Raw genomic sequence first — 23,978 nt, 5'->3', positions numbered from 1 at the left:
CAGTGGGCGCTTTTGCGCGCTACGTGCCTGCGCCGCCATATTCCTACCGCTGGTGCCGCGCGTTTTGACTGGAGGGGGGGGATTTGCGGTTGCGAGAGGCTTTGGTATTTACCAGGTTAACGCTATACGCTCGACGGATGTGAAAAAAAATCAACACATCGGAGAGGAGCAAAAGATCAGCTAGGTGTAGGTTTGAAGACGGCAAAATACTCACTTCCTATAATTTTACCGAAAAAGGTAACCGTTTAGCAGATGGTGTTTAATTTCCCAAAGAACGACTTTTTGCCTCGTTGCTTGCTACCGTAAATAAACTACTAGTACAAATTACTACCCGTTCCTTGCATACATCCGCGTGGCTAACAAATCTTGGTACAACATGCGTTCTGCTCCTCTTTGTCATGCTCAGGTTTTACTGAATTGGCTACTTGATTGTGCTATGATCGAGTTGTCTGTAATTTTGTGGTTGGTTGTGGAACAGGAATCCTCCAGTCGCCACCCGCACCGTGGTTGGAATGGCTCGTGTGGCCAGATGTGCTGAGTAAACAGCTCAGTGCTGACGGTGTAAACTTGGACGCGCGAAAGTACTTGAGAGCATAATACGAGTCCTCAAACAGCGCCACCACTTTTGGAAACGCGAAGCTGCTAGCACTGACGTTGCGATCTGGATGGATCGGATCCTCAATCACCAGCGCTGGCTTGCCGATGTGTGAACGGTGATTGTCTGCAAGTCTGTAAATGTATCCTCCGTCGCGCACCGAGAGTCCATTCTTGCGGTAGTCGAAAATAATGCCAAAAAACTCGAGAATCATCAACAGATGCTGACCAAGAGACACGGGAGGCTTCCGCTGGTTCTGCGCTTCGTCGTCACTATCTGCTGAGGAAGAATGGCTACACGACGAGCTCGAGTCTTCTGTGTCTGCGTAGCTGCTCGATACGCTGATTGCATCAATCGAATGAGCACCCTGTAATTTCTTCTGTGTATTTACGCTCTTGCATTTTATTACCGAGGATGACGACCCAGGCGGGGCAGACACCGCAGCAGCATAGCTAGATGGCGGTCCAGCTGGCATTTTCTTCTCCGATACTCTAGCGATACCTGCAGCAACTGCAGCATAGCTGAAGCGAGGTTCAGAAGCGTTACTCAATGAATCGTCTGCGGCCTGTTGCTTGGCCACAATCTGTGCGTAAGATGAGGTAGGAGCTGGTAACGGCAAGGACACTGACTTTTTCAATGCGCTTTTAGCACCCGCGATAGCCGACCCGGAACGCTGTGCTTTGCTCTCGATATCAGCCTTACTATTACCGCTTGAGCTAGCCTGTATTCGTGCTGCCTTTTGAGCCTGCATCTTGGACGGTGCGGGTGGCAAAGATCCCGACGCATAAATTGACGCTGCTTCGAAGCATAAATCTCCATTCCTCCACAGCTGCGAAAAGTGAATAATCATGAGTACCACTGAATACGAGCTGAGACCGCCAGTGTATGCGTCGTTTAAGTCGCGTTCGCGTAAGAGCTGCTTGAACACAATCGCCAGAGGATAAAGCTCGGGCATGTTGTCGGCATAGCGCTTAATAAGGTCGCGCGCGAGTAATCCGCTGTGTGTAGCTGCCGACTCGAACGTGATGTCAATGGGCACAGATGTCTCAGCACTGACCAGCTTCAGCACGGGCACTTTCGCAGCATCCAAGCACAGCAACGACTCGACCCATTTCTTCTTCTCCAACACTTTCGCCAACTGTCTCAAATGTTTCGCTGTCAGCTTCGAGTCGTTCACTTCCACCACGTCCAATATGACGAGGTCCACGTCACTACTGGGCAGCCAAATGCCCGTCGAATAGGACCCGAACGTCTCTACTTTGGACTGCGGCCAGAGCGACTGCACGCTCGCACGCACATTGGAGATCATCTGTTCAATGTGCACAGCCATCGTGTCTACCGTCTTCTTCGTATACTGTGTATACGCCAATATCTCCTCATGGAGCGCGTCTGTCACTATACGATCGGCCTGCATCGCCATCAGCGTCGTTTTCAGCGTCTCCTCCTTCTTGTGTTTGGATTCCCAGCTCGGATAGGGTCTGGACATCGAGAAGGACGTTGAGGAACCTGCAGAGCGCGAATTTGGGGCCAGCACGAGCTTGTGGTTGCGGCTTTTGACGCTTTCCTGACATAGGAGGTCTGCAGCGTCCTGCAGCGGCGTTTTCTTCGACTTGTTTTCCTTTTTCTTGTTCTGCTTCTTGGTTGACAGCGGGGCGGCAGGCATCGCGGCCTTGGATGACGCAGGCGACGAAGAAGGCGGGCGCTGCTGGAAGGACGTGGCCTTGCGCTTCTGCTTAGGCTTTTCATCGTCTCTATGTGGCGTATGGACTGCGCCACTGAGCTGTCGCCGGTGGTCCACCACGAAGGCGGAGTCGCGGAGCTTCATGTGGCTCTAGGGGCTTGGATGGAGGAGAACGCGCGTCAAGTCCCGCGGACTCGAGCTTCGTATTGTGGAGACAGAGCGTGGACAAGGAGATCGGAAATAAGCGGAGATAGACTTAAAATAGTGTGTGGCGAATGTAAATGGTGTCCACCACCTCAACTTTTTTCTTCCACAATGGAAGGCTAGTCTCTTTCGCACATCGTGAAGAGATCTTTTTGTGGAGCCAGCGAGGATGACGGTGCCAACGGCTTCAACCTGCACCAGCGCCACTAACGTTATTAAAAGCAGTACAGTGTCGGCGAGGACAACAACAACTCGCCAATTTCACGCTGCCATATTTTGACCAGCGCGCGAGACCATCCAAAAGCCTGAGTCTGACGATCCCACGCTCGTGACGGCGCTAAAATCAGTTGCGAAACCCAATTTTTGGATCTTTGCCAGCTTTGTACAGTACTGAGGACGTTCCGAGCTTATTGCTATTGTGAGTTTCCTTTGGCGTTTCCTCCTCGGAACACTCAGATTCAGAATTGCGCAACCCAGAGGCTGGCGAACAGGCTGGTGAGCACAAACACTCTGCCATCCGGCTCCACGCTTGTGCTTCACCTTACCGCAAAGAAACCCTCTGCACCGGCCACTTCCAAGCAGAACACGCAGACGCACAGGCGGACGCATGGCGGACGAAGCGGACTGGCTGCCGGACCTGGCGGCGCTGGCGTCGCTAAGCGTGGCTGTGCATTACGTGCTGGGACTCTACGGGCTGCTGGGCGCGCTGCTGATATTCATCGCGCTGGAACACGGCTCCAAACTGCGCAGTAAGAGCGTGGAATGCGAGCAGACACCACCTGCGCTCGAGGACGACGCGTCCACCGTAGGGGATGACGGAACCTCGCAGGACGAGGAACGACAGGACAGTGAACAGGACGAGGAACTGCAACGTCACCGCGTTGCCAGCCTCGTAGTGATCGACGTCGGTAGTGGAGCGCCGACAGAGGACATGGAGATGAACTCGCGTACACCTATCCCGTTCGAGACGGAGCTCTTCAAAGGGCATGCACTTTTCCTGGTGCGTACGCAGCCCGAGGATCCACACTACGCAGCGCTCTTCGCTGGCAAGCGTCGCATGTTCTGGATCCAGGTACAGGGGCGCTTCAAACAGGCACCGAAAGGACCCGTCTATTTGGGCGGTGAGCTGCCTGCAAAGATCACTCCCGGGGTGTTGACACGCAGCGTAGCACTCGTCATTATGGGACTCATTAGAAGACTCGTGGGTCGAGTGAGTTTCAGCTTTGGCGGCTCAGCAGACAGTGAGAACTCGGATGAGCTGCCAGCTGTGGCATTCCCACTGTATCAATCAGTGGATCAGTTCGTAGAGACGCAAGAAGGACAAACTCCGCCTGGATTGGGCACAGGAGACTTCGGAGAGACTGAACAGCAACGCAGACAGAGAAGACACACGCCTCTTGGTGCAGAGAAATACGTGGTTGGGTCTACATACACCTTCGACTTCCACACGATGTACGTGGACTTGACGAGGTGGAAGACCGCCAATTTGCCTGGTGGACTAAATGCCATGGATCTCGCCAGCTTCTTCGACTCGCTGCCGTTGAGATTGGTGGCGTATCAAGTGAGATCCACCGAATTTGAAACGTCGGACAGCCATCGACAGCGGGATAAGGATTATTTGTTCTCGTTTGAGGTCAAGTATGACAAGCACAGGTGCCAGAAGGACGAGGAGATGAGAGTAGACGGTGGACGAGGCAGTGGATCTGGCAGAGCATCGACTGTATCTGGGATGGGTTTGAGTCTCATGGGTTCGGAGATGAGCACCATGAGCACGACGCTGAGTGACGTTAGTTCACTGACCGAAGAGGACCCAGTTTTGGCACAGGAACAAGCAGTCTTCCTGCGACTTGAACACGCTCGGCGACTTGGACAGCTCTCGTTCTCTTACTTGTGCTGGATGGAGGAAGTGGACGTGGCTTCCGATGTACGGCGTGTGCACTACGTGTTCGCAGTGAAAGACAAGGTGGGTGAGTACGACGAAGAAGAAGAAATTGATGCAGACGACGAGCCGGCGACACCGCAGAATCGCTACCGACTAGCAATTGTGAGCAGCTACGAGCTGCGCAACTTGCTGCAAGGGCGTCACGCTTTGAAAGGTGATAAACCCACTGAAGAGTTGGCCAAGTTGCGGCTCCACAGTCGCTCTCGTATCGGCAGCTACAGCACCATCTCAAGTGAGGCACAGCAGGTTGTGTTGCATCTGCAAAGGCTGGCAAGTGAGCCGCTTCCACAGTCTGCACTTCCGTCGTATTCCAGTGATTGTCCGAGCGACACAGAGACATTAGATGGTGATGAAAATGGAGAGAAGAAACCTGTCCACGAGACTCGTGTAATTGCTGCTCAGGCAGCTCTCTACAAATGTCTGATGAAGCGTCAACATTTACAAGAGCAATTCACGCCCAACATCAAGCTGTCTCCATCTCGAATCGGCGTGAATCTCAGTCGTCGCGACCGTGAAGACATGGGCGTGGTCTTTGAAGGAGTCGTGTACCGCTACTACGCCGCTGAGCTACTACGTCAAGAGGTTCTCCTGCTCACAAAAGACGCACTCTTGTTCTACCGCTCCTACGCTTCCAGTGCGGAGAAGCAGGTGTCGTGCTCGCATATCATCGGAGCTCGAGTCGTGGACGTTCCTTCACGTTCTGCGTATCGTGATGGAGCCAGCGGCACTGATGGCGCGTATGCGTTGCAAATCAGCACGTTCGCAGAGGAAATCGTACTGTGTGTCGGCACAAGTTCTACGCGGGATGCATGGGTGAAAGGCATCCTCCAGTTCTGCAACCCCAATACTAATTTTGAACGGGCGTTACAAGGAGAAATGTACATTGGATTCGCTGCCACCACTGCGCTGCGACCTGCAAACCGCGTGGAACTCAATTCACGACTACTTTTCCCACAGTTGACGCAGCAAAATGGACACCAAACTAGCGTTGAGGTGGTCGCAGTTGACACAATTCCAGGCGTGTTAATGCTAGTGAAACGCACGTTGACGCGTGCTTTGCACATTCTCAACAACGCCCAGCAGCTCTCCGTGACTGACGTACTGGCATTCCTAGACGGCGCCAGTGCATTGCGAGCTGTGGACTTGCAACAACTACAGGATTCTGGCTCACACGAAGAGCAGGTTGCGTTTTACCTGAATCTATACCACACAGTACTAGCTCACGCCATGATCGCTCAAGGTTTTCCGCGTGGGATAAGTCAGTGGAGTCACTTTCTCACTCGAACATGCTACGCATTGAGTTGTGGACCGAATGGAGAGCAGGTTAGTCTGTCGTTGGCGGAAATTGAGCACGTGATTCTGCGAGCTCGCCTGCCACGCGCAGAGCTGTCGTATGTGAACGTTAACAGCGTCATAACAGCAGCGAATGGGCCAGACAGTCGACTGCACGACCTCGGGATCGCACATCCAGATTTCCGTCTGAGTCTGGCGCTGGTGATGAACCACATGGACAGCGAAGACATCGTGATCTACGAGCCGGAAAGCGTGCATGATCAGCTGAACGCCGTTCTGCGCTCATTGCTGAAGCGTAGTAGCGCTCAAGGGTGTCTAGAGATGAAGGAGGACTCGAACACTATCACTTTGCCGCGTGTGTTCGAGTGGTACGGCTGCGACTTTGGTGGAGTTGCCAGAGTGGCTACCTGCCAGCGGGATGATGGCGCTTCTGCAATAAATTGTGTCCGGAAGCTGCTGGGGTTCATGGACAGCACGCTGCAACTGCAGGTGATCAACGCTTTAGATCTTGATGAGGCTCCTCTTCGCACCAAGTTCCGTTCATTCAAGTATTCGCCCAAGACGACGCTACTGGAAGACCCGAGTTGTCGACCCACAACACCTTACCGCATCACTAGCAACATGGACTCGGCTCAAACGGAAGAAAGTGGCGGGACGACAGAACTTTAGTACTCTCGCCTGTATATTTATCATCAGCAGATAACCAGAAAATGTAAGTGTATCTTTCAAGGCGCTCACTTCAATTACACGCTACCGTTCGCACTATTTAACGTCGCAAGGTTTCATTTTTGACATGTTTTACTGGTTTCGGTTTGGCTCTCTTTTTCTTCTTCTCTCTCGCTCAATATTTGTGCAAAGGGAACAGCAACACCATAACGAGAGATTTCCAGACCAAAACCCAATAATAATAATACCGACACGCCTTGGACGTTCGTTCGACTGACGCGCGTTGCGTGCTTTGATCTGCTGCTTGACTTCTATCGCGTCGTCTCTTACTTTGAACTTCTTCTTCATGCCAGAACATGCACGGTCGCACAGGACAAATACACATCCAGCTAGCGTTCAACCACAATCTGGCGCACGTGAAAGACACAGGAAAACAGGAGCCGAAAACAAAGAGTGCAATTCTCTCAGCAGCAAGCTCACGAAGACAGCGGCGACGAATTCGCCGTGCCATTCGACGTGGGGGGATCCATGTGGTTGTCAGGCTTGATAGACTCCAACATCTTAAAAATTCGCTCGTTTTGCAACTTTTTTTCCTCCAGAATTTGGAAGTGATGGCAATCTCGATTCGCACTGAAAGGTACACAAAAGAAATTTGCACAGTGAGCACCTCGCCATTTCTTCTGCTTTCTCGTTCAAAGTTACGTACTTGTCATAAGGAGGCACCATAATATCCAGCATGGCACAACCAATCTCCGAGCTGGCTTGAATGTTGTGCAGATTGAACCGACGCGGATCCAGCCACGTAGTAGTATCCTGTCCGAACTGGCCTTGGCGACTAACACGGGCCCAAGAAACCGAACCCTTCTCGGGATTAACAGCACTGCAGAGCACATTAAAGCACAAAACAACAATTAGCATTGGCAAATGGTATGTGCTACAAAATAACCCAAACGCACTCTGAGCTGAACGTGGCATCCTCGTACACAATCTCGTCTCCAGCTTCCAGTCTCTGGACTTCAGTATCGGACACGATATCGTACGACGTTACCGTAGCAGCACCATACAGACTATTCACAATCACGAAAACCATTAGTCTCCTTTCAACTTCCAGCTTGCTGCACAATGTCAGCTCACACTCTCGTGACGACGCTCATTCCTGGATGGTTGTGTAGTGGAATAGTACTATTCGGGGGCATGAAGAAGATACCAATATCAATGAGATCTGACTCCCAAAGCTTCCAATAATGCACGTCGTTCATCGTGCGTGCGATCTGTGGGGTGGGCACATGGATCCCAAAGTGATCTGCTCGTAGCGCGTTGCACAGAGCCACCACGGGGCTCAGCATCGTCTCAACCTGTTTCAGCGACAACCTCGTATTGGGGAACTCGGCTCGCTCGATTCCAAGCAGAGCCAGTGTGCGTGTGTGTGTCGCCAGCATCTGATGCACTACAAGTTGCACGCCTGAGAGTCCCTTTAAGCTGGCGTTGGCGGCCTGTTCCGCTTCGAGCGCCTTTTGAGCCTCTTTGGCTTGCACCGCAGCAGCAGCAGCAGCTACGAGAGCGTCTTCCTTGGAAATAGGCGGGTTAGGCAGCGCTACGCCACCATTCGAGTGCTTCCGTGGCTTGCCATTCATATCATAGCCTGGCTCCTCGAGACAGTGGCGGATAGAGCGTGGGCTAATTATTGGGCTGCCGCTGACTTTGAAGACATTGTGCGGCTCTGTGTCGGCGGCGGGCTCTCCTGGGTGACGCGCCCGCGTGGGGTCTATACGCTTTGTGTCTTTCTGGCGAGGCATGACGTGACGGTTTCTGGGTCTTTGACGGAGCTGGAGTGACTGAGAGCGCCGGACGAGGCCGTTGTAGTGGTGGCTGGGGTCGTACGGTTCGGTGAGGGGCTCGGGCTGCGGCTCTCTTGTTAGAGGGAAGCCTCCAGGGTCGGATGTGTGTTGATTCGGGTACTCGCGCAAGAAACAGTATACGAGATTGCCAGCGTCGCCCTTGGATCTTGAAGGGCTGTCGGTGGCGCTGTGCTTGGACTGGACGGCACGGGTGGCGGCACTGCTGTTTGGGGCAGAGAGCGTGTGAGATTTTGCCATTATATTAATACTGGGGGACGAGGTTGGTCGCGGGGATCTCCTCCCCTCGTCCACAGCGACGATAAGTCTGCGCTTCCTCCTAGCCACTTTGGAAGGCGCCAACAACTTGCGCCTCGGTGATGGAGACGCTCGTTGTGTACTCGAGAGACGGCCGCTTTTTACAGAGTGTAGCGGCGCCTCAAGCGCATGCAGCATGAAGAAGGGAGGAAGGCCACTTTATCACCCGCGGAACCTTCGCAGGCTTAAATAGTTACTTACCGAGGGAAGCGAAGGCTGCGAGGCGAGGACTGCGGCTCAGTATAGGCAGTGGGCTAGCTTATGGACATCGACACGCGCGGAATGCGAGATGCCCAGCCAAAGTGTGCGTTTCTCTTTCGCCTGCAAGCACAGCGTTTCGACATTTCCGGGGGATGGGTCTCTCATTCCCTGTGACGCACCCAATCACACGACATTACCCGAAAGTGGAAAGCTAAAACGCTCGTAATTCGCAGTCATATGGCAGTATTTAAAGCGAAAGATCTGAAAGGAGTATGAAACGTCGCAGGGCAGAGTTGTACGGCAACCAGGTCAATCAGCCCAAACAAGAAATTCGATGTCGCAGTGCAAACATTCTGGCCGCTCCCACTCTCTCCACGAGGTTGCCAGTACCGGTACTGTCAAACCAGAGTAGCCGAACGCTGTCGCGACGCCTGGCAAGGCAAGTTGTGGCAACTGTTGCCTGCCAGGCTCAGCCTGCAATGCCAGCACAAAAAGCGCGTGTCAACCGGCTATTGCAGCCAAGAAGAGATTTGCTTTCTGACGTGGTCCACACGTCGCAGTCCAATCCGGAAAGCCGCGCGCGGTTCCGTGTCTCTAGCAGACAAAAAGACATGGCCCACATGCCATCACGGGCCATTATGGGGGGACGTGTTTGACGTGCAATGCTCATCTTGGCAGGATGAGAGTTTCCTCTTTTTTTATCTTTTAGATTCTGTTTCTTGTTCGAACTAGAAATACTTTTGGTGCTCTGGATGAATTTAACGTGTAACGAGTTCAACAGGGATTGACAACGTCGGAGCTACATATACATGTCCTACTACAGTACATGTATTAATAGTGGTTCCGCGATACATCACTCACTTTTAATAATAGTTGAGTTCGCCACTTTGTCACCTTCGAGTCACAGCAGTCTTTCAACAATACTTGCCGCATTACGATATCAGCGATTGCTCCGCCACCAGCTCCCACGTCTCAGCAGGACCGAGAGTCCGCCACACCTGCAGCTTCTTCATCTGCAACCACCAGGACGACGGGGATCTGAATAACCATCCACAAGAGTGCATATCGAAAGTTTTACCTTAAGGCGCCGGCTATCCAGACTCGGCTGTAATTCTTTCGCCAAGTTGGCACGCAACCCGTTCGCTAAATCGCCATAGATGAAACTGCACACGCAAGAACCCACCAGCGTATGTCAGCAAATTTGCTGATTTTCTTTGTTGGTGGGAGCTGATAGCCTCGCCCATCATATTGGCCATTTACCTCACATGGGGCATGAACGCTTCCTTCCGCTCGACAGCGTAAACCTGCATCATGACATGGTTCCCATAGCATCGCCAAGAATTAAGAGTATGCGTAGTAGCAGGCTGCTACTAGGAATTGGCTGATACTAGCAGCCACTTCCTATGACCAGCAACGCTTCCTGCTCTAAAGAGTCGCCCACCTCTTTTGCGCGTCCATGCGCCTGGAGAAGATCACTCGTAAGCTTCAACAGCCCGAAAACGCACTGGAAGTACAGCTCTTCCTGCAAGCAGCACCACATAGCGTTTACTACTATTAGTATTTGATTTTCCGAAGTATGAAGTAGACGCTTCTAAACGTTCCCAACTTTCCCCAACTTTGCCAACCTTAAAAGTCACTGTTTGAATCTCAACATCCAGCACCCGCATCGAGTTCGCGAGCTCCGACAGCTTGGCTGTCGCCTCCTCTGCCGAAAGTCCCTTCAGCATCGGTGGCAACATTATCAGTTTGCAGCAAAAGCTATTAGGCAATTCCTGCATCAATAATTCCAACTTGGAAATATTGCTGCTGGAATTCCCAACGAATGGCTTCTGTGGCGCGCACCTTCACGCCAGACAGCACCGTCATGTGCGGCAGGAAGGATGGTGTCTGCAGTCGCTGCGCGTATGTGTTAATAATGTTTTGGAGCTCTTCTGATGTCGATTGCTCCGGTACAGCCCAGACGGAGAAGCCCGCGACCAGGTCCGTCATCTCCGCCATGATTCAACAATTCAACACTTCAAATTGTAAAAAGCAAAGTTTCTGCGATTGGCCAAAACTAAAAGTGTAATTTACAGAGAGGCCTCTATTTGGCTCTTCACGGTGGAGAGCTGCTTGGCGAATGCTGCCTCCCCGACACCCAGCGCGTCCTCCTCTGCAGTGGCCAGTTCCGGCATCTCCTTCAGACACGCCAATATGGCCTTTGCTGAGTAATCCAATTCATTCACTGCATCAGCCAGCTCATCGGTGCCGATTGGCGGGTACAGTGCCGCGCCAAAGTCCACGATTGCGTCCTGCGCCGCTGTGTAGCTCACATCCAACTTGGCTGTCCAATTGAGAAATGTATCCTGGTCGTTCGCAATAGTCAGCTTCTTAATAGTAAGCACGCCACGCTTCATGATGGCAGCACACATTGACAGCAGCTTGACTCCACTCTGAAAAAGTGTACGCTCCTCCTCCGTCAAACTCGAGTCAAAGCCAAACTCGTCGTCCTGCTCCACCTCGTCCAGGGCTGTGGCTTGGCTGTCACTTTCCTCTTGCTCAGCAAGGAACTCCTTTAGCTCGTCAACCGTCGAATTCAACATCGTAATGCACTACATATTAAAGTGAAAGTTAGCAACAAAACAGCGCTAAAGCAGAATTAGCACACTATAGTGTATCGCACCTGTAGCATGCTGCGCTTCGACGCTACGCAGTTAGACTTGGACACACGTGAGGAAGAATACTCCCACACACGACCAGTGAGCTGCGGTATGCGGGCCAGGTCACCCTTCGAAATGGCCTTCGCAAGGTTGTGCACGCTTCTAATCAGACGACTGTACCGACACCAACGTTAGCTCCTGCTTCAAACAAATTCCGATAGATCCCCACGTACATTGCATCATTGATAATCTCCGTTGCTAGCGATGGTCCGGCGCCGCAGAATAGCGCAACGTTTGTGGCGGCAAGCAGTTGCTCGCAGGGCTTGCGCAGTGCCTCGCAGATGCTGGCGGCTTCCTCCTTGCTTGGTGTCTTGCTGTACACGAGGGAGAACTTGGTGACTGTGTGGCCGATGGTTCCAGTGGCCTGATAAGAATCAGCAACAATCAGCAAACTGCATTATATGTAGATATTTCTAATACAGCAATTGCATACCGCTACGAAAACCTCTCTCGCGACGTCAAAATCCGTCTGCTGCAGCCAGAACGAGGGCTGGAAGAGGTGCTGCTTCTGGTTTTTCTCCTGAAGCTGCTCCAGCTGCTCCAAGTACTTGGCCAGTTGCGCGTCGAACGCCGTCAAGGAGCTCGTCATCACTTGCTCGCTGAAATGCGTACGTCGCTTCCAGCCAAACACATTACATACCGCAGTCATTACATCACAAATTGTGTGCGCCACATCGCTTGTCACTGATACCGGTATACGTCGCGGCAACTGCACACTTTAAGCGCGGGAATCGCTTTCGGTCCTGCGAGGCAGCAACCCAGTCGACTTTTGCCTTCTCCTGCCTTAAATACCTTCTCTACACAGTTTATTTAGCAGCAGCGTCAAATTTTGTAGCTATGCAGATGATGGACTTGGGGGGTGACGATGTGCTGGACGAGTGGGAGTGGCCAGCCGACTGCGAGGCCCAGCGAGAGATGGAGAGCCACCTGCGCTGCCAGATCTGCGGAGATTTTTTTCACGGGCCCGTGCTATTACCCTGCTCGCACACATTCTGCTCGGCCTGCGTGCGTCGCTTCCTGCAGAGCAAAGGGGCGCACGGATGCTGTCCGTCGTGCAAAAAGCCCTGCGCGTCGAGGGATTTAGTACCGAACCGTGCACTGGAGCAGGTAGCGCTGCTATTCGAAAAATTCAAACCGGAGCTACTAAAGAGACTGCAGGGTACAAAAGCACCGAACTCAGCAACGTCTACTCCTAATACAGAGAGTCGCAAGACCAGGAAGACCAAGCAAGACAAGCCGGAACGCATGCCGCTCATGTCTTACAGTGTCATGCGCGACAAGGAAGTAAGGAAGCTGCTGGAATCAATCAACGTCCGTGTTCCGACCAAGAATCGAGACGAGATCATTCAAATTCACAAAGAGGTGCGGAAAGCAGTCTTGTCGACGACATTATTGTGGGTTTATCGTTACTTAAAGTATGATTTTTCTATGTGTGTTGTGTAGTACGTGCTGCTGTCGAACGCACAAGCTGACTCAGTCAACCCAAAGAACACAGCTCAGCTACGAGACGAAGTGGTAAAGAATCACTATGCAAGGATGCAGCAAAAAGCCAAGACAGACGCGTTCAAGCGCAGCCACAGTAACGTCGAAAACGCAGGAAGTGGAAATGCTGCGTCCCCATCGCCAGGAGTGTCTGTACAGATGCGTGCCAACTTTGAGAAACTCCGACAGGATATTGCAGACCGGAAAGCAGGAAAGAAGCCGCCGACTCCAGCAACGGATACCTCGTCCACAAGCACTCCAGCAAGGTCGCAGAAGAAGGCAACCGAGGGAGACGCATCCTCTGTGGGTGTATGGCGACACTTTTGCGCATTAGACACGAGCATCAAGCAGGAGTTCTACGTCAACTCGGTGACTCATGAGATTCGCACTGAGCTCCCGTCGCCCCTTGTTCAAGAACAGTCGCCAGCTAACCGCTACGATGATTTGGATGGTGTTGCGCGCGCTGTAGCCGAGAAAGATTCGGCCGTAGTAGGTCAAGCCAAAGCGGTGACTCCGCTAAAAGCCAAAGCACGAGCCAAGCGGGCAATTGCACCGGCATTTGCTTCACCCGATGCTACTTCGGAATTTCAGAGAGCTACAGAGGAGATTGTCGATTCCGACAACGAGGACGCAGAGGAAGAGGAGGAGCTGTCAGGTGGAGACAAACAGCGAGAAAGTCTAGGGAAGCACGCTCGAAGTAACGATGGAACCGATTCGACAGCACAGGAATCGATTGACGTGACTGAAGACGCGGGTGAGCCGCCCTGCGAATGGCAGTGTTCACGGTGTACATTAATCAACGAAGCGACTTGTCAGCAGTGCGCAGCTTGCGGCCACGAGCCTGTCTCCGCTCCAGCCAAGAAGCGTCTGCGCAAGAAGATGCACTTTCAAAGCAAAATATCTTTGTCATAGACGTCAGTTATGATCCCGCTTGCTCCAATTATCACGTAGAAATCTCATAGCACCGTGTCGATCTTCGCTCTACGAGAGCAGCGCCTTGAACTCATCGTACTCGATTTCTCCGCTTCCGTCGGTGTCCAGCTCGTCCAGCATACGGTCGATGTCGATAGGCAGACCAAAGTCTTTCTTGATAAGTTGCACGAGCATCTTGCGCTCGACATGGCCACTCTTGTCAGGGCTGCCTCCACAGGCCACGAAGGCATCGATGAAGTCGGACTCATCGTCAAACTGCGCGGCACGAAGCTTCTGCGCCTCAATTACCTGCAGGAACTCTGCAAACTCAATCTCCCCGCTGTGGTCATTGTCAACTTCAGCGATCATTTGAAACAGCTCCTCGTCTGTGGGCTTCTGACCCATAGCTTCCAGCACCTTTGACAGTTCGTACTTGTCGATTGTGCCACTGCCATCCTTGTCAAAGTGCACGAACGACTCGCGACACGCATCGATTTCTTCCTGCGTTAGAATCATTCACACTTTCGAGAAACAATACGACTTTTCATCCCATACGTTGTCAACAAACACACTCACTGCGAAGCTTATAATAGCTGATTTTGAAGAACCAGTTGTGAAATGATGCGCATAAACGCACACCCATAGTATTCACAGGTTCATACTGCTCCTTCCATTCCGAATTGTTAATGCTAAATCGTCGTCGTCCTCGTGCTGACTAAAGATTTGTACGTGTGTCCCTTAAATTTTGATCAGGAGAATTTCGCGTACATACAAGGTCTGTAAGAAAACCACATGGTCATCGTGAGTTATTACCCAACAACTTCAACATCAAGAAAAGCTGTACAGTGTGACGTACCCAAAGGCGCTCACGCTTCTCCTGTGTAGGCAGCAGCCGCACCAACTGAGGAACAAGCTCCTGCATCAGCGGATGCGAGCAAATCGACAGTAGGTAGCTAAAGAAGGCGTCCAGGGACATGGCGTCTTGGCCGAAGAGCCTGCAGTTGTCTTTGAAAACCTGCAAGTTTGCGTAAGGACACTTTGTCTGCACGAAGTTCATCACCTCCGAGTACACCTGCTTCATCTCAGCGCCCTTAGCTGAGGGCGGAAGGGGTGGCACAGGCTGTTGCGAAGGCTTGGGTGCCGATGGTTCGACGAACGAATTATACATTGCTTGAGCCTGTGGGGGAGCTGTATACGACGCATTGGGTGCTGGGGCCGGGTACGACTTGTACTTTAATGCTGGATTTGTCGGGTGACTGTGCGTGGACTCCGTGGGTGCAGGGGGGGCCACGCCACTCTTTCGCTGCTCAAACTGAGCGTAGAGCTCGCGTTCCGATTTGTACGAGCTGTATCGTCTCAGCCGCGGGTCATTCGGGTCTGGTTGCACTGTTGATGACGCTGGTAAGGACCGAGACGATCCCGACGACGACGATACCTGCGGATCTCGGTTCGAGTTCGAGAACGACGACGAGTTCGTTCCTGCGAACGAAGCACGCGCAGCAGCAGCGTGGTCTGCAGCATCGGGAGTCCCGTTGCTATGGCTATAGCTGTTACTACTGCTAGTACGGCCTGAACCAAATGAATTCGGATTGGGTTCCACGCCAAGTCCCTGCTGGTTGGAAGCGCGGCGAATCGCATCAAACAAAACGTCGCAGGCTCCAGGCGGTGGGGCTACTTGCCCACTCAGAATCTCGTTCGGGGTAACTTTGCGGCCGTAGAACTGACTGTTCATCTCACCACGCACCATAAATGTGGATCCATGCAGACCCACGCCCGCGAACGCGCCCTTGGCGTGACTGTATGTGTAATTTCCACTGACGCCACCTCCGCCGGCATTAACACTGGCGCCCGCCGCACGGCCCACAGGACCTACGGCCAACTCCAGACCAGCACCCACAGAGACCTGTGTTCCTTTTTTAAAGGTCTTGACGGCACTAGGGGAGCCCAGCACAATGAGGAAATCGACAATTTCTCCGCCGATCTCGGCGCCAAAGCCCACTCCGGCTGTGCCGATGCCAGACGGAGGCGACCACGAGCCGTCCTCGAGGCGAGCGATCACTACGCCAGTACCCATTTTACCGGTCCAGATCAAACCGGCCTTGACGACAGTGAGAAATGCAAGACCAGCCGCGTTCTGGATCATCTCGGCGGGGATCGCTTTGTCGGCGGACACCGTGGAGCTGAAGCACGAGTTCAGGATTCCAGCGGCCTTGACGACTTCCTTGTCCATCGTCGAGTGGTATGGCATGTGAAGCGGCATGGTGACGGTGAGGAAGGAATAACGGAGTTGTTGCTTCTCGATTCTGGTTCGACAGTCGGAGCGATACGATGATCAGCTTGTGCCGAACTGTACACTTGGAAATTGTAAGCAGAGGTACGTGAGCAGGAGCTAGTATTCGAGAGAAATCGGTGTTACGGGTACATGTCATTGAAGAAGGGCTTTCTCATGAGTGACAGGTGGACCGATGCAATCTTTTCGAGCCAAGCGAGCCATCACCATCGTGTCATGCGCGCCTCGCCCGCCACGATGCATGTAGTGGGGATGTATCATATTCCGAACTTAAGTACTGTAGTATGTAAGAGTCAAACTTCGCGCGCGGCGCACCTTATTAATACGCAGTGCAAGCGATCTCACTCGTGAAGCGAAGCAAGACGTAGATCGGACACTGCCCGGTCCATTCACGATGGGCTGCAAGTTTGCGATCTAACATCGCGCACAGACATGTTCAACGCAGCAGTGTACACGATACACCTCCGACGATGACGTGGAACTCTACGAACCACAAACTACCACACAAACCCTTCATTAAAGCTCTCTCGGTTCGTTTTTTTGGTGGTCCTTCCTGAAAGGATACTATTTATTTGCTATTACATGTTGAGAGAGAATACTACTAGACGCCGAAGCAGCAGTAGATACTAACACCGAAACGACTAGTCAGTCTCGGAGGGAACTGCTTACAGCACGTTCACGCAGTTCAGGTCGCGGAAGGCCTCGTGCAGACGAGCAATCATAGTCTCCTCCGACTTGCGGACCCACACTCGCGGGTCGTAGTACTTCTTGTTCGGGGCGTCCGGGCCGTCGGGGTTGCCGATCTGGCCCTGAAGGTAGTCCTTCTTCTCCTCGTAGAACTTGCGCAGACCGTTCCAGTACGCCCACTGCGTGTCCGTGTCAATGTTCATCTTGACAACACCGTTGCCCACGGCCGTCTGGATCTCCTGGGGAGTCGAGCCAGAGCCGCCGTGGAATACAAAGAACACGGGCTTCTCCGTCGAAAGCGACTTCTCCTTGGCGACGTACTTCTGGAAGTCACCCAGGATCTCAGGGTGAAGCTTCACGTTGCCCGGCTTGTACACACCGTGCACGTTGCCGAACGCAGCAGCAATGGTGAAGTAAGGCGACACAGAGCCCAGCTCGTTGTACGCGAGCAGGATGTCCTCCGGCTGCGAGTACAGCGAAGCGTTGTCCACATCGCTGTTGTCCACACCGTCCTCCTCGCCGCCGGTAATGCCCAGCTCGACCTCCAGGATCAAATTCATCTTGGCCATGCGCTCAAAGTACTTCTTGCTGATGGCTACGTTCTCCTCCATCGGCTCCTCCGACAGGTCGAGCATGTGCGAGCTCCACAGAGGCACGCCGTGCTCGGCGAAGTACTTCTCGTCGGCCTCCAGCATGCCGTCGTACCACGGCAGCAGCTTCTTGGCGCAGTGGTCCGAGTGGAGGATCACGGGCACGCCGTAGTGCTTGGCCATGGCGCGCACGTGGTACGCGGCGGCGATGGCACCGAGAATTGAACCGTTTTGGTTCTTGTTGTCAATGCCCTTGCCAGCGTAGAAGGCGGCACCGCCGTTTGACGTCTGGATGATGATGGGCGACTTGATGTCGCGAGCGGCCTGCAGGGCGGCGTTCACCGTCGACGACGACGTCACGTTCACGGCCGGGATGGCAAAGTTGTGTTCCTGAGCGTACTTGTATACCTTGACAACATCCTCACCGTTGAGAACGCCGGGCTGCACGATGTCGAGAAGACCCATCTTTAATTAGAGGTAGTGTTGCTGGTTGGAAGCTTCTGGGGTTCGAAGTAAGATTCGAAATGAGCCCTTGATGCACAGGTGCGTCAGCAAAGATCTTAACCCTTTTTTATATATCCTGGGAAAATTTATACATTTTCAGTCGTCAAGCTAATGGATCAAGCGCCCGATGAATCTTCGCCGAGAGTTTATCCACGATACCATTGCATTGCGTTTTTAAACTGCCGCTCCTCGTCGCCGCGCGCTAAGCTAACCAAGTTGGTTACCAACCACAGTGATTAATGTGATGCGGTCGCTATCTGCTAAAACTCTCTGACACCGTGAGCTCTTGCAGACAGCAGAAAAACGGTGCCCGCATGGGTTTAATAGCTTGCATGCACATGGGCAAGCTTGCTTTCGTTTTGCAGAAAAATGCGCAGTTTGATCCGCGTCAATGGTTTTACTTGCTTTTACTATGCCCGCATGTCTTCAACCCGAATGGCTTCGTGTGACAAAGCCTTGTCAGCTCCCTTTCACGGGCCGTAACCCGGCCTGGCGATTCAACCCGTTTCAAGCGTACTACATGTACTATTAATAGTAGCAGGGGCTTATGGTAACCAAATATCATATGATATTTTTTGATAGTAATAGTACTATTTTTACTTTAAATATTAAAAGTATTTCATTTTTGCAAAAGCTAACATAATATTTTAATATTAGCTCGGAGAACTGAAAAATATTAGATACTACATGATATTTTATGATATTTTCCACTTAAGTACGTTTCTTGCCACCTTACCCTGGAGCCAAATAACTTTTTCGATCAGGTTCTAGAAAAGCAGTAGGCTTTAAGACTGACGAGTATTTGCTCTAGTATTTCACTGTGACACAGACACATGCGATCGAGATGGAAAACTGCAAACGCTTACAGCTGTTTAACTTTGATAGAGCGAAATCAAGACATTTGTTCTTGTTCTCTACCGATTTCCTCGTCCACATCGTGCGTCTAATAAATCTGCTGCCTGTAGATTAATGCGCTCAGCAGTGCCAATAACCTTGCCGTCACTCTCACAATTGTCCCTCCCTCATGGTTGATTAGTAATACTTCAGCTAGTCGAGCGTTAACGACATCTGATAGGTGGATTTATCCCGATTACGCAATCTTAAAAAATATATAATATAGTATTAGCTAATATTAAGTTGATATTTAATAATATCATATTGTCTCAGAAGAAAATATTAGGTGATATTTTTTATATTAGCTGGTCTACAGGTGATATTTTCACAATATTAACTTCACCGATACCATTAACCCCTGACTAGTACACTAATTAGTCGTGTGACTTAAATAGTCATGCATCGTACCTATACGAAAGTAAACTGTGCATACACCTTAATTAGTCATACACCACAATTAAACATACACCAGGATTAGGCATGCTGGCAACAGCAGCCTTGCATTATGTTACTGTACTTTTCATTCGCAACCTCCAAGTGTTTTCTCACTTTAAAACAGGCATGGTAGAAGAAGTGCCGCGCAAGCTTCAGCAGGTCGTTCCTCTCTGTGATCGTGTACGGTGCACCGACTGGATGGAGCTGGATCAAGCTCTTCGAGGTTCTAAAGGTCTCTATGGTAGAACTATCGACTTCTTTCCTTCGCTGTTTCGCTCCTCAGATAGAAGGGTGAACATGAACAAGGCTCGCGACTGGTGGAAGAAGCGTGTTAGCACAGCTACAAGCCTAGAGGACCCTAAGCAGCTTAAGTATGCGAGTGGAAGACAACGTATCCGACATCAATTCGTCGTAAAAGCTCTGGATGGTAGGGGCAGCAAATTAGCGGAGCACTGGATGTGGCTGTACCCAATCTTACTGACAGAGTTTCAAAGACTACGGCGAGCTGGTGTCAAGCTCTCGAACCAGCTTGTCGCTGAAATGGGCGTCGTCCTCATTGAGGATAGTGAGCACCCACGCTTCAACTCTCGCTTCAGTGTCAAGAACAAGCCATTTACGAGTCTTCTGACTCCTCGTCGCGTTCAAGACTTCTTGAAGCGCTACAACATCGTCTACAAGAGACACAAGGGCAAGAAGCAGGTCAGCGTTGAGAAACAGGCTCAGAATATCTATACAGCTGCGAAGCACTTGGTGAGCTTATGCGCCAGTTTGAAGAAGGAACGCTTCACCCTGATCAGCAGTACAACATGGACGAGAGCCACTTCGTTATTGACCTTGACGATGGCAAGACGCTGGACTTCGTTGGATCACAGTCCGTCAAATATCGCAGCGTCGTGTCAGGTATGTAATATGGGATCTACGCAGTGATGATTTGAATTAACTGTGTTGCTTACGTTATAGGTCGTGAGGGCATCACAATGTGTGTTCTTTTGAAAGGGGGTAGCGATGCACGCATCCTGTGTCCGATGCTGATATTCAAGAACAAGAACTCTAGCTACCCTATTCAACATCTTGCCGATTCGACGCCTGGTGTGTGCTACCGGACTTCGCCGAGTGCGTTCATCAATGGACGCTTAATGTGTCAATGGCTGCGCGACCCAAGGTGCTGGGGACCGGGTGGACCGTTCGCGTCTGGACGGATTTTATGGACGGACAACGCTAGTGGACATTGCGATACAGACGTCGAGGACACAGCTCACGAACTGCGGACGAAGGTGAAGCTTTTCCCTGCTAACGCCACCGACAAAGTCCAGCCCGCAGACCGCTTCCCGATTCAGCGTATCAAGGACCACTGGCGTCGCCTTGTCGAGCGACGGAATACGGAGGCTATTCGGAATGGTGATTGGAAGACCGGCAATTCATCATCAGGAAAGCTTGCAAACCCTGGGAAGAAGTTCTTTCTTGAGCTGGCAGCTGAGTGCATCCGCCTCGTCAGCTTAGAGAAAGACAAAAACGGAGAAAATTGGGCAAAGAAGTCCATGGTTCAGTGCGGCCTGGATCTTTTTCGTGACGGTGTCTGGAAAGTCGAGCAGCTCAGTAGAGAGCTTCAAGAGATTATTGCGATGTATCCTGACGCTTTTAACGACGGATACAAGGAAGCTGCCAGGTCTGCAGATATATAGTGGTACATTGTTTGTATTCATAATGCATAAATATATGTTTCTACTATTTGCAAAAGGACTTACATGGCAGTTCCAGACCCCTAAGAGATCCTTCAGTGTTATCGCTGCGCGGACTCGAACCCGCGATATTGCGCGTGGAACGACGCGGCTAAACCTTTCCACCAATGCCGTCGTTTATTACGGAAGTGCAAAAATGTCGCTCGTGACCTTTCTTAGAATAAACCGGTAATATTATCCCGGCTATAAAGGCTTGGACGGAAAACAGTAATATATGTGACCTAAATATAGATGCGTATTTCTCGATACTCGGTCACTCGAATTAGCTCTAGGAAACTGCATTCGACAGCCTTGAGTCTAAATATGCATTTCCCAGCTTCATAGGCTCGACAGCGGAGCATTATTGAGCAAATGGTCGCCGGTAAGAAATTAGCTGCAGCTGAAAAATATTTGGTGGTAAAGACGTACGAATACATTCGAGGAAAAAAAGCTGCTTCGCCACAGCTGTGGAAGGGGGATGTAAGGGATCACGTTCACGAGTGTTTGGGCTTCGCGACGGGCACGATTTCAGCGATATGGAGCCATTGGGAGAAGAACCACGACCAGAAGTTTGCGTCGGTGAGTGGTGGTTTGTGGCGTTTCTGTTATTATTTATACTTAACAATTTCACTGGTCGTAATATGATTTATGACAGATGAAAGGTTCAAAATCAACTGGTAGGCTTCGAACGTTCGGTGAAAGCATACAGCCGCTCGTACGTGAACTCGTGTCTGAACTGAACTCAAGTGGCAAGCCTGTTGCAGCCCCAAAGTTAGTGAAGCGCCTAAAGGAAGAGCACAACGAAACAAGATACATGGAGCTAGCTGATCAGTACGAGCTTGTGTCAGAGGACGGCGGGGGCGACCAAGACAGTGAGTGTGCAGAAGATGACGAAGGAAGTGACTCTGAATGAGTTTTCGCTTGCCCGTTTTTTACCGATTGTATATTCCATACGCAAGTTTATTATAACACGATTATATTCTTTTTAACAATCGCCAAATTGCGATAACTTTTCTATTCAGACTTAAATCGCCACATGTTATCTTGATTTGACCAATAGATTCGCTGATTTGGTGCACGTGGCAGTCTCAAAAATGCAAACAATTCTGCAATAAAAAGATGACTTTGTAAACGGCTAAAATGAATAGGAAGCCTTGATTATACGTAAAAACGGACATCAAAATCGGAATCTACGCCCGTTCTTACCCCTTATATCTAAATGCTGATATGGGTTTTATGTAGGGAAAGGGGTAACTTTGTGTCTCAAAGTTCGTCCAAGCTTTGGTGACCGGGATAATAGTCGTGCACATAATTTAGTCGTGCACCAAAATTGATCATGAGCAATTTTAAGCATTTTGGGGATGCACGGTAAATAGTCGTGCTACGACTAATTAGGGTGAACGGTGTAGCGGAAATTTCCAACTAATACCCGGCACTATTTATTATTACCCTCATAGAATGACGTTTAGGTAAGGAGGTTACAGATTGTTTTTTTTTGTCTCTTCCAGACAAACATCTCATCTTTTAAAGCTAAAATCTTTTCGAACATCACTTCCAACATGACCTTATACATGTACAGTACAAAAGCGACACGATGACATCGTCAATTTTTGGCTTCATTTCTTGATGTCGCACACCTCTCCCTTTTCGCGCGGCGCCTCCGGCCGCGCTACTAACCAGGGTCGGGCAGTCCACGGCTGTTTGTAGAGCGGGGCCTTGCGTGGGGCGAGCGAGGAGCGGGATGTAGTTGTAGAACGGTAACGAGCAGTAAACAGTGAAAAGTAAACTTGGTTCCTTGTTCTTTGTAGCAGGTGGGAAATATACGACTGAGAAACTAATGCGCCGGACTAAAACGGGGAAAGGGTCGATCGCGCTCATGAGGATGACACCCCTTCTCCTACGCTCACCTGTACTCCTGGGCATGACTTCCAACCCAACGTGACACCCGGTTGACTCGATACTCAAGACAGTATATAGTTCGTGTCATCCGTCCTTGAAGCTGGCGTCGCAAGTGCAAACTCCCTCCTCAAGGTCTTCACAATTCCCTCTGTACCAACCGTACCTCGCAGTCGACGCTTGAGCAGTTCCCACTTGATACAGTAGGACCATGTGTGCTTTATCACGGACTTTACCTTCTTCGCATATGGTGCACGCTGCTGGAACGACCCCTGTATTCCCGGGTACGGGACATTCTGCCCCACTTAAAGTTTGCCGTCCTCGGCGAACGGTGCACCGGAGGCGATGAGGTAAAGTCCGGGGAACCGAACCAAAAGCAGCACGGTTAGGAACAGACTTATCGTCGTGGTCACGGCGGCAGCAAACGCCAGTACCATCGCGCCCGTATCACGTGCTATCTTGAGACACGTCGCCTTCTGGTACCACGCAAACACTTCATTGTTGAGTACACTTGCTATCCAGACAACAGCATGGCTCACGATTCCACCTCCAACGTCTAGATCGTCGGAACTTTCATCCAACGCGGCTAGTGGTCGCTTGAAGCGTTCTGAGCAAAGCTCCTTGTCACACACCCTGCTCTCCTTGGCTACTTTCGTAACCATTCCCTTAAGAATGGTACTCAGATCCCCCTTCATTGCCAACTTGGGGTTCGACGGGATTAATATTATCATCTTCTCCATATCCATGTCGTCTTCGACCCTGGTCTTCTTATTGCAACTGTTCTCCTTCCAACCCACATCGACGGGACCGTCCGCGTCGACTTCTCTGTTCACTACGTCACGGTTAAGAGTGTTCGCCTTAAGCACTTCGTCCACGGGACCGTCCGCGTCGACTTCTCCGTAAGTGATCCGCTCTCCTTGCATCATGCTGGTAGTGTTCGCTACGTCACGGTTAAGAGTGTTCGCCTTAAGCACTTTGTCGATGGGACCGTCCGCGTCGACTTCTCCGTAAGTGATCCGTTCTCCTTGCATCACGCTGGTAGTGCTCACTACGTCACATTTAAGTGTGTTCGTCTTAAGCACTTCATCGACGGGACCGTCCGCGTCGACCTCTCCGTAAGTGCTCCGATCTCCTAC

At 51.3% G+C, this 23,978-nt stretch overlaps 9 protein-coding genes across 9 annotated transcripts; 2 read left to right on the top strand and 7 right to left on the bottom strand.

Annotated features, from left to right (window-relative positions):
• Positions 1-434: 434 nt before the first annotated feature.
• PITG_02794 (uncharacterized protein) lies at positions 435-2,420 on the bottom strand (the record flags this gene model as incomplete). The annotated part of the gene is made up of 2 exons (XM_002907640.1): positions 435-962; positions 1,005-2,420. The coding sequence occupies 2 exons, from the start codon at positions 2,418-2,420 to the stop codon at positions 435-437; spliced, it is 1,944 nt and encodes a 647-aa protein (XP_002907686.1).
• A 560-nt stretch (positions 2,421-2,980) lies between these two features.
• Positions 2,981-6,505, top strand: PITG_02793 (uncharacterized protein; the record flags this gene model as incomplete). The annotated part of the gene is made up of 1 exon (XM_002907639.1): positions 2,981-6,505. The coding sequence occupies one exon, from the start codon at positions 3,088-3,090 to the stop codon at positions 6,382-6,384; it is 3,297 nt and encodes a 1,098-aa protein (XP_002907685.1).
• Positions 6,506-6,857: 352 nt separating this feature from the next.
• On the bottom strand, positions 6,858-8,755 carry PITG_02792 (uncharacterized protein; the record flags this gene model as incomplete). Its single annotated transcript, XM_002907638.1, has 4 exons — positions 6,858-7,011; positions 7,088-7,261; positions 7,338-7,448; positions 7,516-8,755. 4 exons carry the CDS (start codon positions 8,475-8,477, stop codon positions 6,858-6,860), a joined length of 1,401 nt encoding a protein of 466 aa, XP_002907684.1.
• An 890-nt stretch (positions 8,756-9,645) lies between these two features.
• Positions 9,646-10,462, bottom strand: PITG_02791 (uncharacterized protein; the record flags this gene model as incomplete). Its single annotated transcript, XM_002907637.1, has 5 exons — positions 9,646-9,748; positions 9,814-9,898; positions 9,996-10,039; positions 10,177-10,257; positions 10,361-10,462. 5 exons carry the CDS (start codon positions 10,460-10,462, stop codon positions 9,668-9,670), a joined length of 393 nt encoding a protein of 130 aa, XP_002907683.1.
• Positions 10,463-10,804: 342 nt separating this feature from the next.
• Positions 10,805-12,085, bottom strand: PITG_02790 (uncharacterized protein; the record flags this gene model as incomplete). Its single annotated transcript, XM_002907636.1, has 4 exons — positions 10,805-11,326; positions 11,398-11,548; positions 11,608-11,798; positions 11,868-12,085. The coding sequence occupies 4 exons, from the start codon at positions 12,021-12,023 to the stop codon at positions 10,805-10,807; spliced, it is 1,020 nt and encodes a 339-aa protein (XP_002907682.1).
• Positions 12,086-12,277: 192 nt separating this feature from the next.
• Positions 12,278-13,406, top strand: PITG_02789 (E3 ubiquitin ligase, putative; the record flags this gene model as incomplete). The annotated part of the gene is made up of 3 exons (XM_002907635.1): positions 12,278-12,796; positions 12,878-13,285; positions 13,386-13,406. 3 exons carry the CDS (start codon positions 12,278-12,280, stop codon positions 13,404-13,406), a joined length of 948 nt encoding a protein of 315 aa, XP_002907681.1.
• Positions 13,407-13,897: 491 nt separating this feature from the next.
• Positions 13,898-14,344, bottom strand: PITG_02788 (dynein 18 kDa light chain; the record flags this gene model as incomplete). Its single annotated transcript, XM_002907634.1, has 1 exon — positions 13,898-14,344. The coding sequence occupies one exon, from the start codon at positions 14,342-14,344 to the stop codon at positions 13,898-13,900; it is 447 nt and encodes a 148-aa protein (XP_002907680.1).
• A 95-nt stretch (positions 14,345-14,439) lies between these two features.
• Positions 14,440-16,158, bottom strand: PITG_02787 (uncharacterized protein; the record flags this gene model as incomplete). The annotated part of the gene is made up of 2 exons (XM_002907633.1): positions 14,440-14,605; positions 14,685-16,158. The coding sequence occupies 2 exons, from the start codon at positions 16,086-16,088 to the stop codon at positions 14,567-14,569; spliced, it is 1,443 nt and encodes a 480-aa protein (XP_002907679.1).
• Positions 16,159-16,653: 495 nt separating this feature from the next.
• PITG_02786 (fructose-bisphosphate aldolase) lies at positions 16,654-17,909 on the bottom strand (the record flags this gene model as incomplete). Its single annotated transcript, XM_002907632.1, has 1 exon — positions 16,654-17,909. The coding sequence occupies one exon, from the start codon at positions 17,858-17,860 to the stop codon at positions 16,784-16,786; it is 1,077 nt and encodes a 358-aa protein (XP_002907678.1).
• Positions 17,910-23,978: the final 6,069 nt, after the last annotated feature.

This window comes from Phytophthora infestans, genomic scaffold, assembly GCF_000142945.1.
Source record: "Phytophthora infestans T30-4 supercont1.3 genomic scaffold, whole genome shotgun sequence".
Taxonomy (NCBI): Eukaryota; Oomycota; class Peronosporomycetes; order Peronosporales; family Peronosporaceae; genus Phytophthora; species Phytophthora infestans.
The sequence above is the reverse complement of the archived record's forward strand: the minus strand, read 5'-3'. Positions and strand labels throughout refer to the sequence as shown.